The sequence below is a fragment of the Camellia sinensis genome, chromosome 7 (assembly GCF_055761805.1).
Source record: "Camellia sinensis isolate YWXY chromosome 7, ASM5576180v1, whole genome shotgun sequence".
NCBI classification, from domain to species: domain Eukaryota; kingdom Viridiplantae; phylum Streptophyta; class Magnoliopsida; order Ericales; family Theaceae; genus Camellia; species Camellia sinensis.
Genome location: NC_138967.1, coordinates 154395354 through 154413356, shown reverse-complemented (window position 1 = coordinate 154413356; position 18003 = coordinate 154395354). Strand labels below are relative to the sequence as shown.

Genomic DNA, 18003 nt, shown 5'->3' with positions numbered 1-18003 from the left:
CTGCCAATAGACTACATAAATTCATACGATTTAAACATTTCTAGTATAAATTGAAATCCATTCACCTTTGTAACACCAACTGCTCGGACCTCAACAGAACGGCTACCTTGGACAACATCAACAGAAGCATTAGAAATTGGGCCTGTCCAGAGATGCTGCAGCATATCCCTGGCTTGCAGTTTTCCAAATTCAGGATCTACAAGTACAATAAGATGACATCAAAATGAGAAAGAGAATTAGAACTACTAATGCTTAAAAATTATTATTGGAAGCTAAGAAGCACAAACACGGATACACGACACAACATAGACACGCCAACACGAAAATTTCAAAAATGTAGAACACTATGTGGGAAATACGGGCAAAATATATAATTATATTTATTTATTATGTCATATATAAGAATAAATATTTATTTTATGTCATCTATATGAATATTTAAGTCAAATATAATAATTTTTTTTTAAAGAAAAAATAACTTCTTTTAAAGTTTAAAGGAGGAGAATAGGAATAAATTTATATTGTTTTTATTTTATCATTGGATTCTAAGTTATTTTATTCAAACTTGTAATGTGTTTTATGTGTGTCAAGTCATGTGAGTGTCCGACACAGTGTTGGACATGACACATTGCCTTATTATAATTGTCGGTGCTTCTTAGATTGGAAAAGGAAACTGAATAAAACAAAATTGAATTACCTGCATACTTGTAATTCCATACAAGTGAAGTTTCACGGGGTTCAAAATGTGACCGAGGTGTTCTTTCAGTAAAATACTCAAAAACATGCTGAAAAAGTGTGGAAAGCATTAGAAATGTGGAAGCTGGAAAAATATACAAATGGAAAGAGAAACAACAGCACGTACCTTAACACTATCAACCCATTCCATATTTAAATGCTCTGGCATTGTTGTCATCCATTCACCCTTTGTAAAGCGAAGAAACATTCCGTTTTCTGCTGCCAGCCACATGTTGTACTCACCAAAGTTCTGTGAAAGGATTCACTTCAGGATTGGAAATAGTAGGGAAAGAAAAGAAGACAGAAGTGGAGTTAGATGAAATACTTCATCTAAGACTCGTCTTCCACTTGCACTGAGGACAACAATGGTCGTCTTTGGATCACTACAGAGTGCTGTTAGGTATTCTTTTAGCTCCGGATGTAATTTAAGTTCCATTTCTCTAATTTGATCCCCCCCTCTTCTTCCTGGAGTATCCACTGTTTCAGTTAACGTTGCATTGAATCCCTGTAGACCGGCTCAGATGACAAAAACAAAATAATTAGAAACCAATGTCAAGTAAGATAACTGAAAGAATGCAAGTGCCGATAACCCTTCAAGCTTTAAGACACCACATCACTCTAAAGCCACTGAATGGATAAGAAGTGACAAACCTCAAATAGCACAAAGTAGCAATATTTGACAACTTGCCTTACAAAAAGAAATTATTGAATTAAAGTTATATAAACAAACAACCAGCGGTGAATGGTTTAATTTAATATGTGCCAGAAAGTAGCCATGATCAATGTCAATACACCTAAATGCCACGCAGACATTTATTCACTATCTAGATGATGTTCTTACTTGCAGCCCTTAATCAACTAGTTGCCACAGAAAACATTAAACATCATTTCTCAGCTAAGTAAAATTACTCTAATTCATTAGTCAGAATATGAAGCAAAACATACCAGTATAAGTAATCTATTATTGGATTGCAAGTAATGTTTGATTGCATCTTTGACCGGAAGTAGAGGTGGAACTTGTCTTATCCTTAGCTGAGCTTCAACAACAGTATCATTCAGTTCACTGCAAACACCAATAAAATGTAGCACATAATTCAGGTAAGAAAAAGGTATATTACTTCAAACTGCACAGATGTAAAACACAAATTACTTAAATTTTCTTTTCCAGTTGCTAGTGTCCTCATATAATTTGGAATAAAGAAAAAATCCGATGTGTGGGCGGTCATTGCTTACTGGGCAGACCCTAGGCCCTTTGGGAATTATGGTAGGCACTAAGATGGAGCAGGATCACTGAAGGTGTAGAGGGAGAGAGTTGAGGCAACCTTAGAGAGAGAGAGAGAGAGAGAGAGAGAGTGGCAGTGAGAGAAACCTTGAGCGTGGTATTATCTTACACACAATTCCCACCAAGATAATTGTCCAATAGTCCACAATATGTGCAACTCTCCCATTCTTAGGAACCAAGGCAATCAATGAAGCATTCAAGACTTTTTTGAATTCTTGCTACTCAAAATAATCATAAGAACAACCTACACATCATTTCTCACCACACTCCAACACTTGTAAAAGAATGCCTAAGTGAAGCATCAAGGCCAGAAGCTTTACCAGCAATTCAACCTACAACCTCTCATAAAACTCCACAATACCGACTCCTTTGGAGCTTGTTCCACCTCATCAAGTCACCAAGTCTCCCTTATGTGATTGCTCCTTTTGTGTGCATTTTCCATCTGGAGTTTTTTTTTTTTTTTTAATTTTTTTTTCTGTTTGTTTATTTATTTTGTGTTTTTATCCCCTGCTCAATGCCAAAAGGATCTAGCACGTTGCCTCCATCTAATTTCCTCCAATATCATAAGCATTCCCACCTCACTACTCACCCTCTCTTCTAAGGATAACTCCTCCCTGCATTCTCATCTAATTCATGATATCTTCAAGAAGCTTCTCAATCCTCACTTCCATCTTGCTTAACACTTCACAAAGTGCATAGAGACCTAAGTAATACGCCTCTCATCCATAAATCACCAACAAAACTATGAATTTTTGTTTTGTAAGTGAACATCGAAAAGAACGGATTGGCATTTCACTAGAGGCTGAATTCATCTACAATGATTCCAAGAGCCAACCTACTCAAACCATCCTGTTTGAAGCAGTTCACAGAAGAAACCAAGCCATGAATTGATAAAATATTCGCCCCAAACCTTATAAAGATTAAAATGGAGGCAGAATGGGAATAAAAACGCCTAGTAGAATTGAATTGCAATATATGCAAGACAGATAAGAAAATGAATCACATGCATATTAGTGTCCATGATGCCTACTCAAAACATGAAAAAGTTCAAGGCAATTCCACTATTTGTTGAGTAAATGTCTTTTTCACTGATATTTCTTTGCACTATACGATTATTTTCACTCTTAAGAAAATTGCATAGCATGAGTTTCAGATACGTACTTTGGCATAGCAAGAATAAAAGGCCATTCTTGTGGCAGTTTCACAAACACAAACAAGAAAAGTATGATACAATCATACAAATGCTAAGAAATTATTTATTCAGTTGCCAATTCAAATGCATATCATGATACTGCTGTATAGTTGTATACCTGACAAAAGTTTCAGCCCATTCTTGAGCAGTGTGGGTAGTCACATGCACAAAGTTATGTCGGTGACGCTTCTCTCTTTCTTCAGCTGACATGTTCAAAGCTTGGCCAATTGAAGAAGCAACTTCAGTTATATTCCAGGGGTTCACAAGAATTGCTCCAGCACCCAGAGACTGTGCAGCACCTGCAAACTACAAGTATGCAAAACAGATGATAATATGTGCTAAAAATGGAAAACAGGAACATCCCTCAATTAGGAGAAAAGATAGCACACTGTATTAACCAAATCAATTAAAAAAAACAAAACAAAACAAAAATCTCAAGTATCCAGGGTTGTCAGTATCGTACAAAACAACGAATATGGCAAAAACTTATAACTGCATTAGATAAACTTTTCAGCAGTATACAGAACAGAATAGTTTATTCAAAAAACTCCAATGGAACCAAAGATCTATATTTAAGTTTCGGCATTATAATATTGTCTAACATGCCACCAACTACAAGCCATTTAAGATAGGTGTAATTTCGGAAAAGATAATTGCACCACAAAAGTAACCACCACTTACAAAATTTCCTTTGTTGTGAAAACAGACAACATACTAGAGCTAGATTAATTGTGCAAAAAAAAAATATATATATATATATTAGAAACATTTCATACTTGGTTATTTCTAAACTAACAAAATTCTGTCTCAGAGAAAAAATAGAGGATCGGAAGAGTTTTCAACCTTGACCTGAAATTCAAGAATTTTGCTAAAGGTCACCTAGATGTGACATTTCAGAGTTGAAAACCTTTGTCCTGGAAATTCTTAAATCTGGACATATAAAAATATTTCCTATCCTTTAGAAGCAATAGGTGAGAGAAAATACGAAGAATTTTTTGACACTTAACATAGAAGCATTAAAAGCCTTTTTTTTTTCAATATATATCATCACAAGTAATATACCTAACCATTTTACCAATTAATCTTACAGCTTTTTTTTGGTAATTGAAATTTAAATTTAGACCAAGGAAAATATAGTAAAAGAGTAGTTATGCCTACGATATTTGTAGAGTTTCATCTTCAAAATCAACTATAATGGAATGGGAGTTGGTACTGCTCATCAGTTGCTTCACTTTCTTTCTTTTTCTTTTTCTTTTTTCTTTTTTTCTGTCTCCCCCTTTTTTTTTTAAAAAAAAAAAAAGTTGGCTTAAACTTTATTTGCACTCTCATCCAAAAACAGTTACATCAATAAATTTCCATTGCCTATGTATTTTCTAGTTTTACTTGGTCAAGTTTTCCAAATTGCCTCACGCTATTAAGTAGTAATTACAAGGATACCGTTATATAATCCATTCTTCCCAATCTGTCCTTGACATCAATTTGCTTTCCTCTTTATAGCCTTACCATCAAGTGATAATAACTATGATGCGGCTATGTAACTAAATTTTAACATTATCCAATCTTATCATTTAATCCTTATTATAATGCCTTTAGAGTTTCTCCTCGATATTAATATGACACAATTACATACTTCTTTCATAATTAATAAACAATTATGCTTAAGCTATCAGTTAATATGGTTGTTTTACTCCATCTTACCGTTGATTGTAACAAATAATAAAGCCATTAAAGATGCATGTTTAAAAGATTATTTCTATTCTTCTCCCTAAAATTAACAAATAATACTAATGGTGGTATATTGCCTATATACCATGTTTCCATCATTGCTCTTAGCAATAATAATCAAGCCAAGTAAACTTAACAAACCCCAATTGCTTTGGGTCAGTGGCATGGATCTGTTTCTCCAACTGGCTTATTCAAAGCATACTCTCAATTAAATTTAAGATGATTATCTCCTATCCTATCTCATCACTCTATGTCCTTGATCTTTCTCCTATTCTTTTTGGAACCTTCAACCTACATTAACACCGCTCATTAACACATAATTGCTACATCTACTTCTAGCTTCCAATAAATACATTGATTTCTAGCCACATCTGCTTTAAATCACCAATCATTCATCTCAATCTGTTCATTTCAATCATTCTCATATCCTAAACAAGTTAGTTATATAGCACTAAATAAAAATAGAGCCATTAGATATACATACAAGCATACACATATATACATAAGTAGATATAACAAGTACACATCTTTTACTCTAATGGACGAAGGGCAACGATGTGAATGGCTACACACAAAAACATGCATACAATGTCCATGCTGGCTTTTAATAGTAAACATCAACAACAATTGTCATTAGCTACTATAAATGCATACAACAAATGTTACTATAATCACAATTAGTATTGTCATATTATTTAAAATATTATTGGCATAATCATTATTCTGAGTGCTCATATTATAATAAATTATTTCATCAAACTATATCTTTACTCATTTTGTCATATTGATAACCCATAATTCAAAACATAAGGAATTCTCAAACACCCTCTCATAAAAAAGAAGAAAAGAAAGACGCATGCAGACACAAATTATTGTACATATATTATCTAACAAGCACGGATAAGGACGAGATAAGGGTATTACATGAAACGGATATGTCAATACAGCAAATTCTAAAATAGTAAGACACGGGTCCATCAAGGACATGACCATATACATTATGCAAGTACATAAATTAAATATATATAGCAACATATTTTATCAAACTATTTATCTTTATTTAGATACAAAACGTTCTTAATTTCAGATTTATAATATATTCACATAGAAAAAAGGCTATATTATGTGGACACAAAGTTGAACCTAATTTGACATGCATTAATCACAATATTTCCAATTTTTCTTGAAGAAGTATTCCTAACAATTACACTCTAATACTACCCATAAAAAAAATAATAATAATAAAAAAAAAAAAAAAAATGTCACATCTAAATTTTGAGATGGGTCGGGAAATGACCGTGTATATCCAAAAGTATACAATTCTTCAAAAACAAAGAAAATTAATTCTAAATTATGGAAATGTTTATGAAGTATCAAATGTGCATCCATCGGAATATGAAATTACCAATATCCAATTCATGAAGGATCCATACTTTACAATCTATTATACATTATTTTCTTTTTTTATGGTAAATATAGTGCAAAAATGTATGTTATGTTTCAATTATTGCACTTGACTTTAAATGACGATACCCAATGTCAATAACAATATATACTCTTTCATTTCAAATGAACCTTAAATTTTGGGTAAATTACACTGACCTCCCTTAAGGTTTGGAAAAAATACAATAAGCCCCATAGTTTTGCCATAATTACATTGAACACCTTAAAATTTTAATTCATATAACATTTAGTCCCCTTTCCATTAATAATTTGTTAGTTATACAGATGAAAAAAATGATATTGTCATCTCATTAACACAGAAATGTATACTTTACATTGTTTACTTTTGTGTTTTAGCACCATTTGTATTAGTTTTGGTCCATTTAATCTTCCTAAAATTCATATAACATTTAGTCCCCTTCCCATTAATAATTTGTTAGCTATACAGATGAAAAAATGATATTGTCATTTCATCAACACATAAATGTATACTTTACGTTGTTTACTTTTGTGTTTTAGCACCATTTGCTTTAGTTTTGGTCCATTTAATCTTACTAAAAGGGAGGTACGTGCAATTATGGCAAAATTGTGGAGCTTACTGTATTTTTTCCAAACCTCAGGGAAGGTCAATGTAATTTACCCTTAAATTTTTATAGACAAACTCAGTAATTCCCTAGCCTACATCAATAATAGAAATCACGTTTATTTTCTTTAATGTAGAGGCATTAAAGAAAGCATCAACAACAGTGATCATTGCCCCCTTTCTGTCTTCCTCGCTTAGTTCCCTTGATCCTTTAAAAAAGCCTTCTCATGCTCCATATGCCTATTATTTTTGTGTCACTTATGGCTCCTTGACTTTGCTATTATACTAGAAAGTAATATTACATTAGCCATCCATCCATGTTCTCTCTATCTTGAGGGGACTAATGTCCCTACATGAGGTCATGCTAGTACCCACTTCTACAAAGGCTGGGCTTAATAGTAGCAAGAGACATGGTGGCAACAACCAGAATAAAATTTAAAAAGAAGACTCAAAGAAAATCTTAGAAGTTCTATCTAAAATCGCTTAGTGGCTTATCCTAGTCTCAGTACCAAGCAACCTTACTAATAAGGGAAAAACCATTAACTTAATTAATATTACATTAGTATAAAGTTTAACTTAATTAATTTCCGCCTCCATTTGTTTGTGTCGCTATGATGTAATGTGTAGTCATTCTGAGTCAACAGAATGTATGGTATATCGAGCAACCTTACTAATAAAGGAAAAACCCTTTATTAATATCACATTAGTATGGTATAGCAGAAGGATTTTATTATAGTGTTCAGTCCTTGTTCTTAAAGGGAAGGAAACAAGCAATAGCACGATAGCAAAAAGAAAGTGCAAAGTACCATATAGAGCGGAGGAGTCCAAATGCAAGAAAGGCAAAGCATGAAGCTGCTTGTTCATTCCTTTCCCAACTATAGTTGAACGTGCCTGAAGGAAATCTTTGATCTTCTTGTCAAGAAAGAGTTTGGTTACCATAAGCGAAAGTGAAAACCTTGTATTGAAGATAAATAGGATAAATAACCCCAAGGGTTTGGCCTGGTGAATAAGGCCTGGGATTTGGGGATTTGCCCCCTCCAAGGTCTTAGATTCAACTCCCCTCACCAGCAAAACTCTTGGGACCACAGACCGCAAGGAATAAAACTTGTTTCAGAAGGCTTGTTCAGGTTTTAAGGATTTAGTCTGGTGTGCACAAGCCAGCCCAAGATACCCTACATATCAAAAAAAGAAAAAAGAAAAAAAATCCATTTGGGTAGATAGTATGGAATCCGATTTCCTTGACTATGGAATCCGATTTCCTCGCCATCATCTATCCCTTGAATCCTGGTTGGCAGCAATATTTTGAGCTATGGATCCTACAATTCCCTATGAAGCTCCTTGACAACCCCTTTAATCTATCTTCATCTTGGCTGGCAGCCTAGATTGAGCCCTTGAACTGATCTTCCAGTTCGCTTTGCTACAGCCAGGTAAATCCGCTTATTCTAGGAAAAGTTATCCTGCCCGATGCAAGGGGCGGCCGGAACATAAGAATATGAGTGGGATGGCTTGAGGGCAGTATCGCCATAAACTCCATCTTTATATAGAGGAATGAAAAATTCTTATGACATTGAATAATTAATTGCTACAAAAGCCACACACAAGTCTTGGCTGAAGCAAATATTGATTTTTAGTAGCCAGAATCGCTCAAATCCCAGGCTGTGGTCAAAATCCATTACTCAAAATTTTGTCACAGATTACACCAGATTCCACCATATGTAGACAAACTCATAGATGGCTCTCAAATCCACTTCTCTCCGGTTAGCTTGGGCATCCCACTAGTATTACTAGATTTCGTGCATCAAATCATTTGTGTTGTGTCATGTCCAGTGCTGCATAGTTTATAATAAAGAACTGGCACCTGTGTAAGTTCTACTTGCATTCTCCCTTTTCTCCACAGTGAGCAACGCAAATTTACCAAGTTTATGAGTTTAAGGAGAGACAACTTCCACCAGATCGTAAAAGAAATTCCGAGAAAATCTGGTCAAAGTCTATCGTGTCTTTACCATGAGTTATTTTCCCAGCTAAAAAATAAATAATTAAAGTTTTGAACGTGCTATTATTTATTAATTCCACTATAGCAATGCCAAGGAGACAGACTGAATTTTTAGATGATTTGAGGAATTCAATACATTGTTTTGTGACTCACTTCCATTTTCAGCCACAAGATGTATAAGACAGTCTGTATAAACCAAACATGATGCAATTGTTTGTGTGCCATCAAAACCAATAAATAAAGGATGAATAAATCAGTTGACATATACAGAGCTAAGCTTGTCAAATTGAGGTGATTCATCATCAGTTATATATCCTGTTTAATGTACAAAATTATTTCTTAACCAGTTAAAAAAAAAAAAAATCATAGTTAGCTATTAAGAAAAAAATATATGCTTTACTTAACAGCATCTAGATGAAGTTAAAAATAAAAAATAAAAAATAAAAAACTAAAATAAAAAAAGAAAAGGAAACGTAAAACATCATCATATCAAAGCTTATTTGACTTAAAAAATCAAATCATTTTATTTATCTTCTCTCAATAATCTTAAACCTTTAGTAGCACCAAAAACTAGTCTACATTCAGACAATTAAGTTGTAAGGACAAAACAGTTGCAAGGAATTGGCAATTACTTCACTAAGAATGAGAACCCCTTTCTTTGCATCTTGACAGGCCACAAACTCATAGCTGACGAGATTCATTCCATCTCGCAAAGATGTGACAAGTGCTACATCTGACCAGAAGAAAAGAAAATACCAATTACCAGTCTAAAATCCTCCATAAAAATTCCTGGCTATTTCAAAGAATTTTCAAGCAGATAATTCGCAAAATAAACTGCTGTTATAATATTGCTGGAGTATAATTGAAATTAAATGATGTAAATAAGAGCAAAATAGCTAATTAGGCAGAGTTTGCAACTCAAAATTTGAGGTCAAAAAATCTTTAACAATATTTACAGAATAAACTCCACTTAGGATCCTCCACAATTTAACCACTCCCAAAATGAAAATTGAACGACTAGATTTGATTGCAAACTGTTAAAATCCACCTACTCTCCACCTACTTCACCCACTTAAACCTACTCCACTAAACCTAACCCACTACACCACTACCATCGCACCTACTCCACTAAACCTAACCCACTACACCACTACCACCTCCACTTCACCTACTCCTTACCTACTACACACTCACCCTCTTCTATATATAGGAATCATGAATCATTGTAATATATATCAATATATCAATCAATAATAATACATACAATTTATTCTCTCTCTTTCTCTATACATTATTTCTTACATGGTATCAGAGCTGGTTTAAAACCTAGTATTTTCGCTTCCCCGGCGGGCGGCAACCTCACCTTAGCCGCCCGCCGGACCTCAACCTATTCCGCTGATAAAATCAACAAAGATTTGTGCAACTGTAGTCATGTGTGAGGCTGATGGAGAAGAATTCTTCACCTCATATGACGAGACAGTCTGGAACTGGAAACACTGCAACATTCTGCTCTGGAGTTCTGCAGCAGCTAGATTATAGCTTGGTTGAGTGCCAAGCTTTGGTTCTTCCACCCACTCTTGAACTTGCCCAGCAAAGTGTGAAGGTTCATGCTTGTGTTGGAGGGACTAGTGTGCGCGAAGATCAGCGCATTCTCTCCAGTGGGGTTCATGTTGTTGTTGGTACTCCTGGTCGTGTGTTTGACATGTTGCGGAGACAATCACTTCGCCCTGTTTACATCAAAATGTTTGTCTTGGATGAAGCTGATGAAATGCTGTCACGAGGTTTTTAAAAATCAGATCTATGATATTTTCCAGTTGCTGCCACCCAAAATCCAGGTTGGGGTGTTCTCAGTTGCTGCCACCCAAAATCCAGGTTGGGGTGTTCTCTGCCACAATGCCACCAGAGGCTCTTGAAATCACCAAGAAATTCATGAATAAGCCTGGAAAGAGAAAAAGCTCATGCTAGGATTTGCGAAGTGATTCGCTGCAGGAATTTTGGCTTTGGATGAAACCCTTACCATACTCCACTCATTCTCTCCAACTGTTCTAACTTTTTATTTTTATTATTATTATTATTATATCAAATAATCAATGCACTCATGTTCCCCACTAACAGTGTCCACTTTTGACCCAAACCATTTTCAATCCATCATTTCTCCTTCACCTTTTGCACCCCACTCACCGACTCTCTCTCCACTTTATCACATGGGTTTGTCCCTCTCTCTCCTCCATTTGATTTCAAAAATCACTTATTTTTATTTATTTTTTCCAAGTCATTTTTCCTCTTTTTTAAATACCCCACTTTATTTTGAAACAATCGCACTGATATTTTTCATATAATCCATCTATAAATATTTTTTATCTATTTTCTTTCTCCCTTGTTTTCTTTCATTTTATTTTTATTTTTTCAACAAAACACTCCCAAAAAAAAAAAAAAAAAAAAAAACAACATTTTACAAACTTGTCATTTCTTCATGCCGGGGATCAACCCCGATCAGCATTTTACACCATAAAAAAAAAATAAAAAAAAATAAAAAAAATAAAAATAAAAAAAACACAAAACAAAACAAAACAAAACACAACCAACATAAATCGGAACAGTGGGATTTTTCTTCTCGCCTATTCTGCCGATCTTTTCTTCTTGCCACCGTCTTGGGCGGCCCTTGCCGGTGTTGCCTCCGTGTTTCCCACTCCACTGGGCATGATCACTACTCCCTGCTCCTCCACTGCAGCATATGGCGGCCCTCCAAATCGGAACATAAAACTGGCCTTCCGCTTCAGTTCCTTATTTTCCGCCTTTAGCACACTTATCTCTGCTCGCGCATCCTTATACATGCGTTGGAGCAGAGCCAGTTGGACGTTTAACTGCTGCACCTCATTTGTCCTACTCTGCAGCCGGTGCGACAAGTTTGTGACCGCAGTCATGGTTTCCACGCATGACTTCAAAGTATACTGATTCGCCTCAATATCTGATTGCGCTGCCATTCTTTGCTCCACAGACCGCATAGGAAAGGTCAACGGAGCAAACTCAGGGGCGTTTGGTTGAGGTTCAAGGGCAACAGCACCGATTATCTCTCTTGTGGACTCGTTGAGGTCGGGAAAGAGAGTAAGCAGACCACGGGAAGAAGAGTTACCTGGACGGGAAGAAGAGGCCATGTTTTTGGGTTGCTAAGTGTTTCAGAGAAGCAGCGATTACCGATTGGTACTGTCAGACAGGGTTGGTTACAGAGTGTTTCAAGATTTGCAGCTCTTCGAGACAAGCTCTCTGAGAATGCAGAGGTTTCAACTGGTTTGTTATGCTTCCAAGCCTCAGCCTCCGCTTCGGTTTATAAAGACCCTGACGAAGAGGCCGACACGCGTTCTGTCGGTCACGTGCATCGCCGCGTGTCTGGCGCGCCTTTTGATGGCTCGCCGCTCGATGATTTCTGTCGGGCACATCTTTTGATAAAGTGGGCGCGCCTTTTGAGGGCGCAACTTTTGCGGGCTCGATATATATATCTACATGTATATCTTTTGGGCAGCCTATATACACACTCATACAGTCTTCTACAGCGGTCCGACATGACCCCATAAACTGTCTTCTACATGGGTCCGACAAGACTCTGTAAACTGTCCCGACATTGATTCCGGTTAGCTCCTTCATGGGTCCGACAAGACTCTGTAAACTGTCCCGACATTGAGTCCGGTTAGCTCCTTTATGGGTCCGACAAGACTCTATAAACTGTCCCGACATTGATTCCGGTTAGCTCCTTCATGGGTCCGACAAGACTCTGTAAACTGTCCCGACATTGATTCCGGTTAGTTTCTACAAGGGTCCAGCAAGACTCCGTAAACTGTCACCACAACTGTCACAACATTGTCTGCTACAACGGTCCGACATGACCCCATAAACTGTCTTCTACATCGGTCTGACACCGCCATCCAGTGTCCTCTACACCGTTATGACACCACCATACAGTGTCCTCTACATGGTTATGACACCCCCATACAGTGTCCTCTACAACGTTATGACACCACCATCCAGTGTCTTCACCAATGGTCTGACACGACCATACAGTGTCTCTTATCCTCTTTTATTTTTATGTATTTTCTTGTTTTGTTACTCTCTCCAAACTCAAGTTGGTTAGTTCCTATCCCCCTTGAGTTTGCGGGGGGCTGTTAAAATCCACCTACTCTCCACCTACTTCACCCACTTAAACCTACTCCACTAAACCTAACCCACTACACCACTACCATCTCACCTACTCCACTAAACCTAACCCACTACACCACTACCACCTCCACTTCACCTACTCCTTACCTACTACACACTCACCCTCTTCTATATATAGGAATCATGAATCATTGTAATATATATCAATATATCAATCAATAATAATACATACAATTTATTCTCTCTCTTTCTCTATACATTATTTCTTACACAAACATACGAAAAATATTCATAAACTCATTCCACTTTTGCATTGAATGACACATGATGTATTGCCACTTCCATCAAATGGCTGAAGAAGTAAACAAAGCCATAGATCCCACAACAATGAAGCCCTTTTGGTCCAAAGAAAAGTGTTCGCAGTAGTTTTAGAAGTCTTAAATAATTCTACTTTAAATTTAATATGCTTCTTGATAGATTTATTTATAATTTGTGCAGTTTTAGTAGACAATAATATTATGGCAATTTCTGTTTTGCTGGACAATGATTTTTTATTGAATGTGTGGGTGACTTTATGGATGAAGTTATGTTTTTGGTTCTTATATGTGGTTTATATTAGGTCTAGAATATTCTAACTAGTCACAATTTCTTAATTTCCTAATTTTGAGTTGTACTTTTTAGAAAATTAGAAGAAGTCTAGCAGCAAAAAAATATCTTTGTAATTCTTGTATTCAAGAGAATCAAGAGAGCGTTGAGTTGAAGAGAGTTTGAGAGTCTGCATGTGTGGACCTAACCTTTGCAAAGGGGAAGGGCTTCTTCTTCCTCTCTTCTTTTTCTCCTCCCCTGCACAAATTTAGCCCCTAAAAGCTTATGAAACAATCCCTAACCAAGACCAAACCTTTCACCTATTATTCGCCTTCAATTTAATAATTAAAACCTCAAATTACCCACCGTCCAGACTTTCCAACAAGCTGCTACTATTGAAGCTAAATTAATTATTGCTAATTTACGTTCTACTTACCATGGAATTTCTACTTTACCTTTTAAAACCTTGACATTAGAAGTTTTCCAAACCCTGAACTCACCACAAATCCTTATCCACTTAATGAAAACCTAGGCTAATTTTCCCAATCTGCATTACATCATAATGTAACGAAATAGTTGAAGACATAGATACTCAACCTAGCTATGAAACACAAACCAAAAGTTACTTTTTTCGTTTTTAATTGATGAAGCATAGGTCTTTCACTCTGTTAACAATTTTGTCAATTGAAATATATTATTGGAATCTAGGACATATGTTATTGAAACATGTTCAGGTACAAGTCAAAAAGCTTTCAGCTAAGAAAAAATTCCTGATTCAATCGTCTGATCTCAATTGCAGTGCACTGTTAATTTATATTGCATGAGAAGAGGTCAAGTGGGACACATTTTAAACAAAAAAATTCATAATATCCTTGGCAAACCAAAATTAAATGTTAAAGCATAAGAACTAGTACCAGTAACAGCATAGAGTGCGCATAATGCATAGAAATCGAGAGAACGATCCTGCAGAAATAGAATAAGTTGCTTTAGAAAAGAGTAAAAATATATAAAATATACAGTTTGACAAAAGTTTAAAGAGAGAGAACATGAAATGAAACAGACATTGCATGCCAACAAAAAAATATACAAGACAAAGCTGCAAATGTCAGTCACACTCCGTAATCCACCTGATATTGTATGCTTGCTTTTTGGAAAAGAAGCAAAGAATTCAGAACATCTGATTTGGGGAGGAAATTCTATAAAACACACCTTAAAACAGAGATGTACCATATGCCCAGTTATGACTTTTGTGGTTCTTGGTTATGACTCATTATGGTGTTGGTTATAACTTAGTTATGACTACAAATTGTGGTTGCTATTTTAGTTATGATCGAAGAGGTGTTTGGTTATGACCCATTTTGATATTGGTTATGGCTCATTGTGGTGTTAATTATAACCCATTGTGGTGTTAATTATAACCTATTGTGGTCATTATTTTGGTTATGACCGGAAAGGTCTTTGGTTATACCTCAACTGGTGTTTGGTTATGACCCATTGTGTTTCTTTCAATTATGACTGAAAGTGAATTAATTATGACATTTGAGGTATTAACACTACAAATTGTCATAAATTGCATATAGTACACACCCCAACGAGTGATGTGTATTGTAGAAGAACCCTGGATTGATCTACTTATCACAAAGGAAACATGATTTTAATTATGAGCAAATAACATCCTTCTCCCCTTCACTGGCTTTAAAACACTATCAAATGGATAAATCTTATTCGACATTGGTGGATTTTGGTTAATTGGTGTTGTGTATGTGATAGGGATGCGGACTCGGCGTCTCATCTTCTTCTTCATTGCTCTGTGGCATCTTTTCTACGTTTAGGATGGTTTGGGTACAATAAGGTACTGTCAACGATGGCCATGTTTGGTTTGGTTTTCAGAAACTTTTTCTAAAAGGCAAAAAATTAGTCTGGTAAAATAAATAAATCAAAAACACTATCATTTTTACATTATTTTATCTTTTGGAAGACTAGAAATAATTTTTAAATTTCGAGTTTTTTTTATATTTATTTTTATAAAATTAGTTTTTTATTTTTTCAAAAAAAATTCTGAAAAAGAAACCAAACAAGGCTGATGTTTTTCACAGCTGGAGAGGAGGTAGGCTTGGGAAGAGACATAAGAAGGCGTGGGCTCTTGCGCCTCTGTGTCTGATGTGGATGATTTGGCTAATCAGTGAATTTTCAAGGGGTGGCTAAACCTGTGGCTTATATGAAGAATAGGCTTCTGGTGATTTTGTATAGTTGGGTTATGGGAAGAGTGTCTCCGGATTTGTTTTCTTTTGTGGATTTTATAGATACTCTTCACGTTTAGAGGTGGATTTTTTGTGTGTTGATTCTTATCCTTTGTATTTGTTAGCATTGTCTTGATGCTTTTGATTAATAACATTAACTTTTATTTCTCAAAAAAAATAGGAAGGCTGTAGGCACCACTTATGACAGTGATTCAGTTGTTCCAAAATGATTTTGGACAAATACACATGCATTTGAAAAAGAGTACTGTTTGTTGAGGGCAAGACCAAGAAAAAAGAAGTACAAGTGTGCTGTCGGGACACAGAATCTTTCGTTGCATTTCTGTGTGGCGTCTCAACTCTGTGGATTGATTTTGCAGTGTTTGGTTTGTATTGGGTGCAACCAGGGTGTGTGGTGGATGTCTTGTGCAGTTGGAGGGGGGTTCAAGTGGGGAAGAGACGTCGGAAGGCTTGGGAACTTGCACCAATGTGTTTAATGTGGATGGTTTCGCTGGAGCATAATTGGCAGATTTTTCAAGGGGTAGAGGTCTCAGTGCCTCATTTGAAGAATAAATTTCTGGTGATTTTGCATAGTTGGGCGTCAGGTGGTGTGATTCCGGATTTGTTTTCCTTTGTGGATTTTATTGATTCTTTGCACATCTAGATGTAGGTGTGGGTGCTGCTGGTTGTAATTGTTGCATCGTCTTGATTCTCTTTTCCTAATAAATTTACTCTTTATTTATCACAAAAGAAAAAAGAAGTACAAATAAGATACCCTTCATACCAAATTATCAATTAAGCAGAATAATAACATATCAAACATATGTCAGGGATCTAGCAGATTAAGTAATGGACTATGAAATCAAAGATTCACCAGATGATGTATTGGAACAGCAGTCAAAGTCCCAAATCTGCCATTAATGCGTCCAACAATTTCATGAACCTGGCTTGTAAGTTTTTGATCTGTGAGAAAGTATATAATTCAAAAAAATTAAAATTAAAAAAATGAACTTCCATATGCTAGAATAAAATTCAAGTATGACATTTGCATGCACTAAGGAACACTGTGTTAAGTTATTGGAGAGTCACTAGAGATTGTCACTGGTTGTGCAGATATGCAATTGTTTCAGGTAAAAAAAATCTTCCTAAATGAAGCACAAATACTTTAGAAGAGAGTTATATTTGTATTGTATTCATATCAGAAACTCATGGTTAAGTATCAAATACTTCCTAAATGTATACATAATTAAAAATTAATTTTCTTTAATTTTGAATTTTAGTATCAAATACTTCCCAGATACTCTAAGTCACATAGCCCACCCATCTTAATTTTGAGATGTCAAAATATTTTTTCTTTTTTTTTTGAAAAATAAAAGGTAAATTTAATTAAAAGAAGAGTAGCAAGATGATGCTAACAAACACACCATCAACAATCAACCCCCACTCCTAGACAAATAAAGTATCTATAAAATCCACAAAACAAATTTAAAGCGGAGCCACCTTGCATTCTCATTAGAGACGAAAGAATTGGAAAATAGTGAGATTAAATAATGTCAAATTTGGTTCAAGTTTGTGTGCCACATAATATAATCTTAATCTTTTATTCACGTGAATATATTATAAGCTTGAAGTTGAGAATATTCTATAGATACTTAAATACAAATAGTTTGTTACAAATATAATCTGAAAAATTTAATTTTTAATACATATATACCATGTTTATATGTATATATCACCATATACTTAATGCATCCGTATTTTTGTATCTTACCTGTGTCCCATATCCATATCCATGCTTCATAGATGTCTTTCAATCAATGCAGCTAGACATGGCAAACTGAGATGGCATAGGCTTGTGTACAAACAAAAGATATTTAATCGGACAAAGTCACTTTCCGAACAAAATATAAGAATGCTAGATATTGTAATCTTTGTTAAACCATCAGATGAAGACATGTACACCAACTCTTGTAAGGAACTACAGCTATTATTCTTTCTCAGGAAGAAAATTAGGTGGGTTATCAATTATCATGAAGACTTTGGCAACATCATGATTTGAAATTGCATGTGAATTTG

The 18003-nt window shown here is 35.3% G+C and overlaps 1 protein-coding gene across 7 annotated transcripts in view; it reads right to left on the bottom strand.

Annotated features, from left to right (window-relative positions):
* LOC114305917 (alpha,alpha-trehalose-phosphate synthase [UDP-forming] 1) overlaps positions 1–18003 on the bottom strand; it is a 69363-nt gene that overhangs the window by 7134 nt on the left and 44226 nt on the right. For all 7 annotated transcript variants that reach the window (XM_028251052.2, XM_028251058.2, XM_028251056.2 and 4 more), the window contains exons 8-16: positions 16802–16890; positions 14605–14653; positions 9586–9686; positions 3328–3515; positions 1681–1798; positions 1061–1240; positions 863–985; positions 698–785; positions 66–196 (exon numbers count right to left, since the gene is read on the bottom strand). In XM_028251052.2, the coding sequence (XP_028106853.1) occupies positions 66–196; positions 698–785; positions 863–985; positions 1061–1240; positions 1681–1798; positions 3328–3515; positions 9586–9686; positions 14605–14653; positions 16802–16890 (1067 nt within the window). The remainder of the gene's footprint in view (positions 1–65; positions 197–697; positions 786–862; positions 986–1060; positions 1241–1680; positions 1799–3327; positions 3516–9585; positions 9687–14604; positions 14654–16801; positions 16891–18003) is intronic.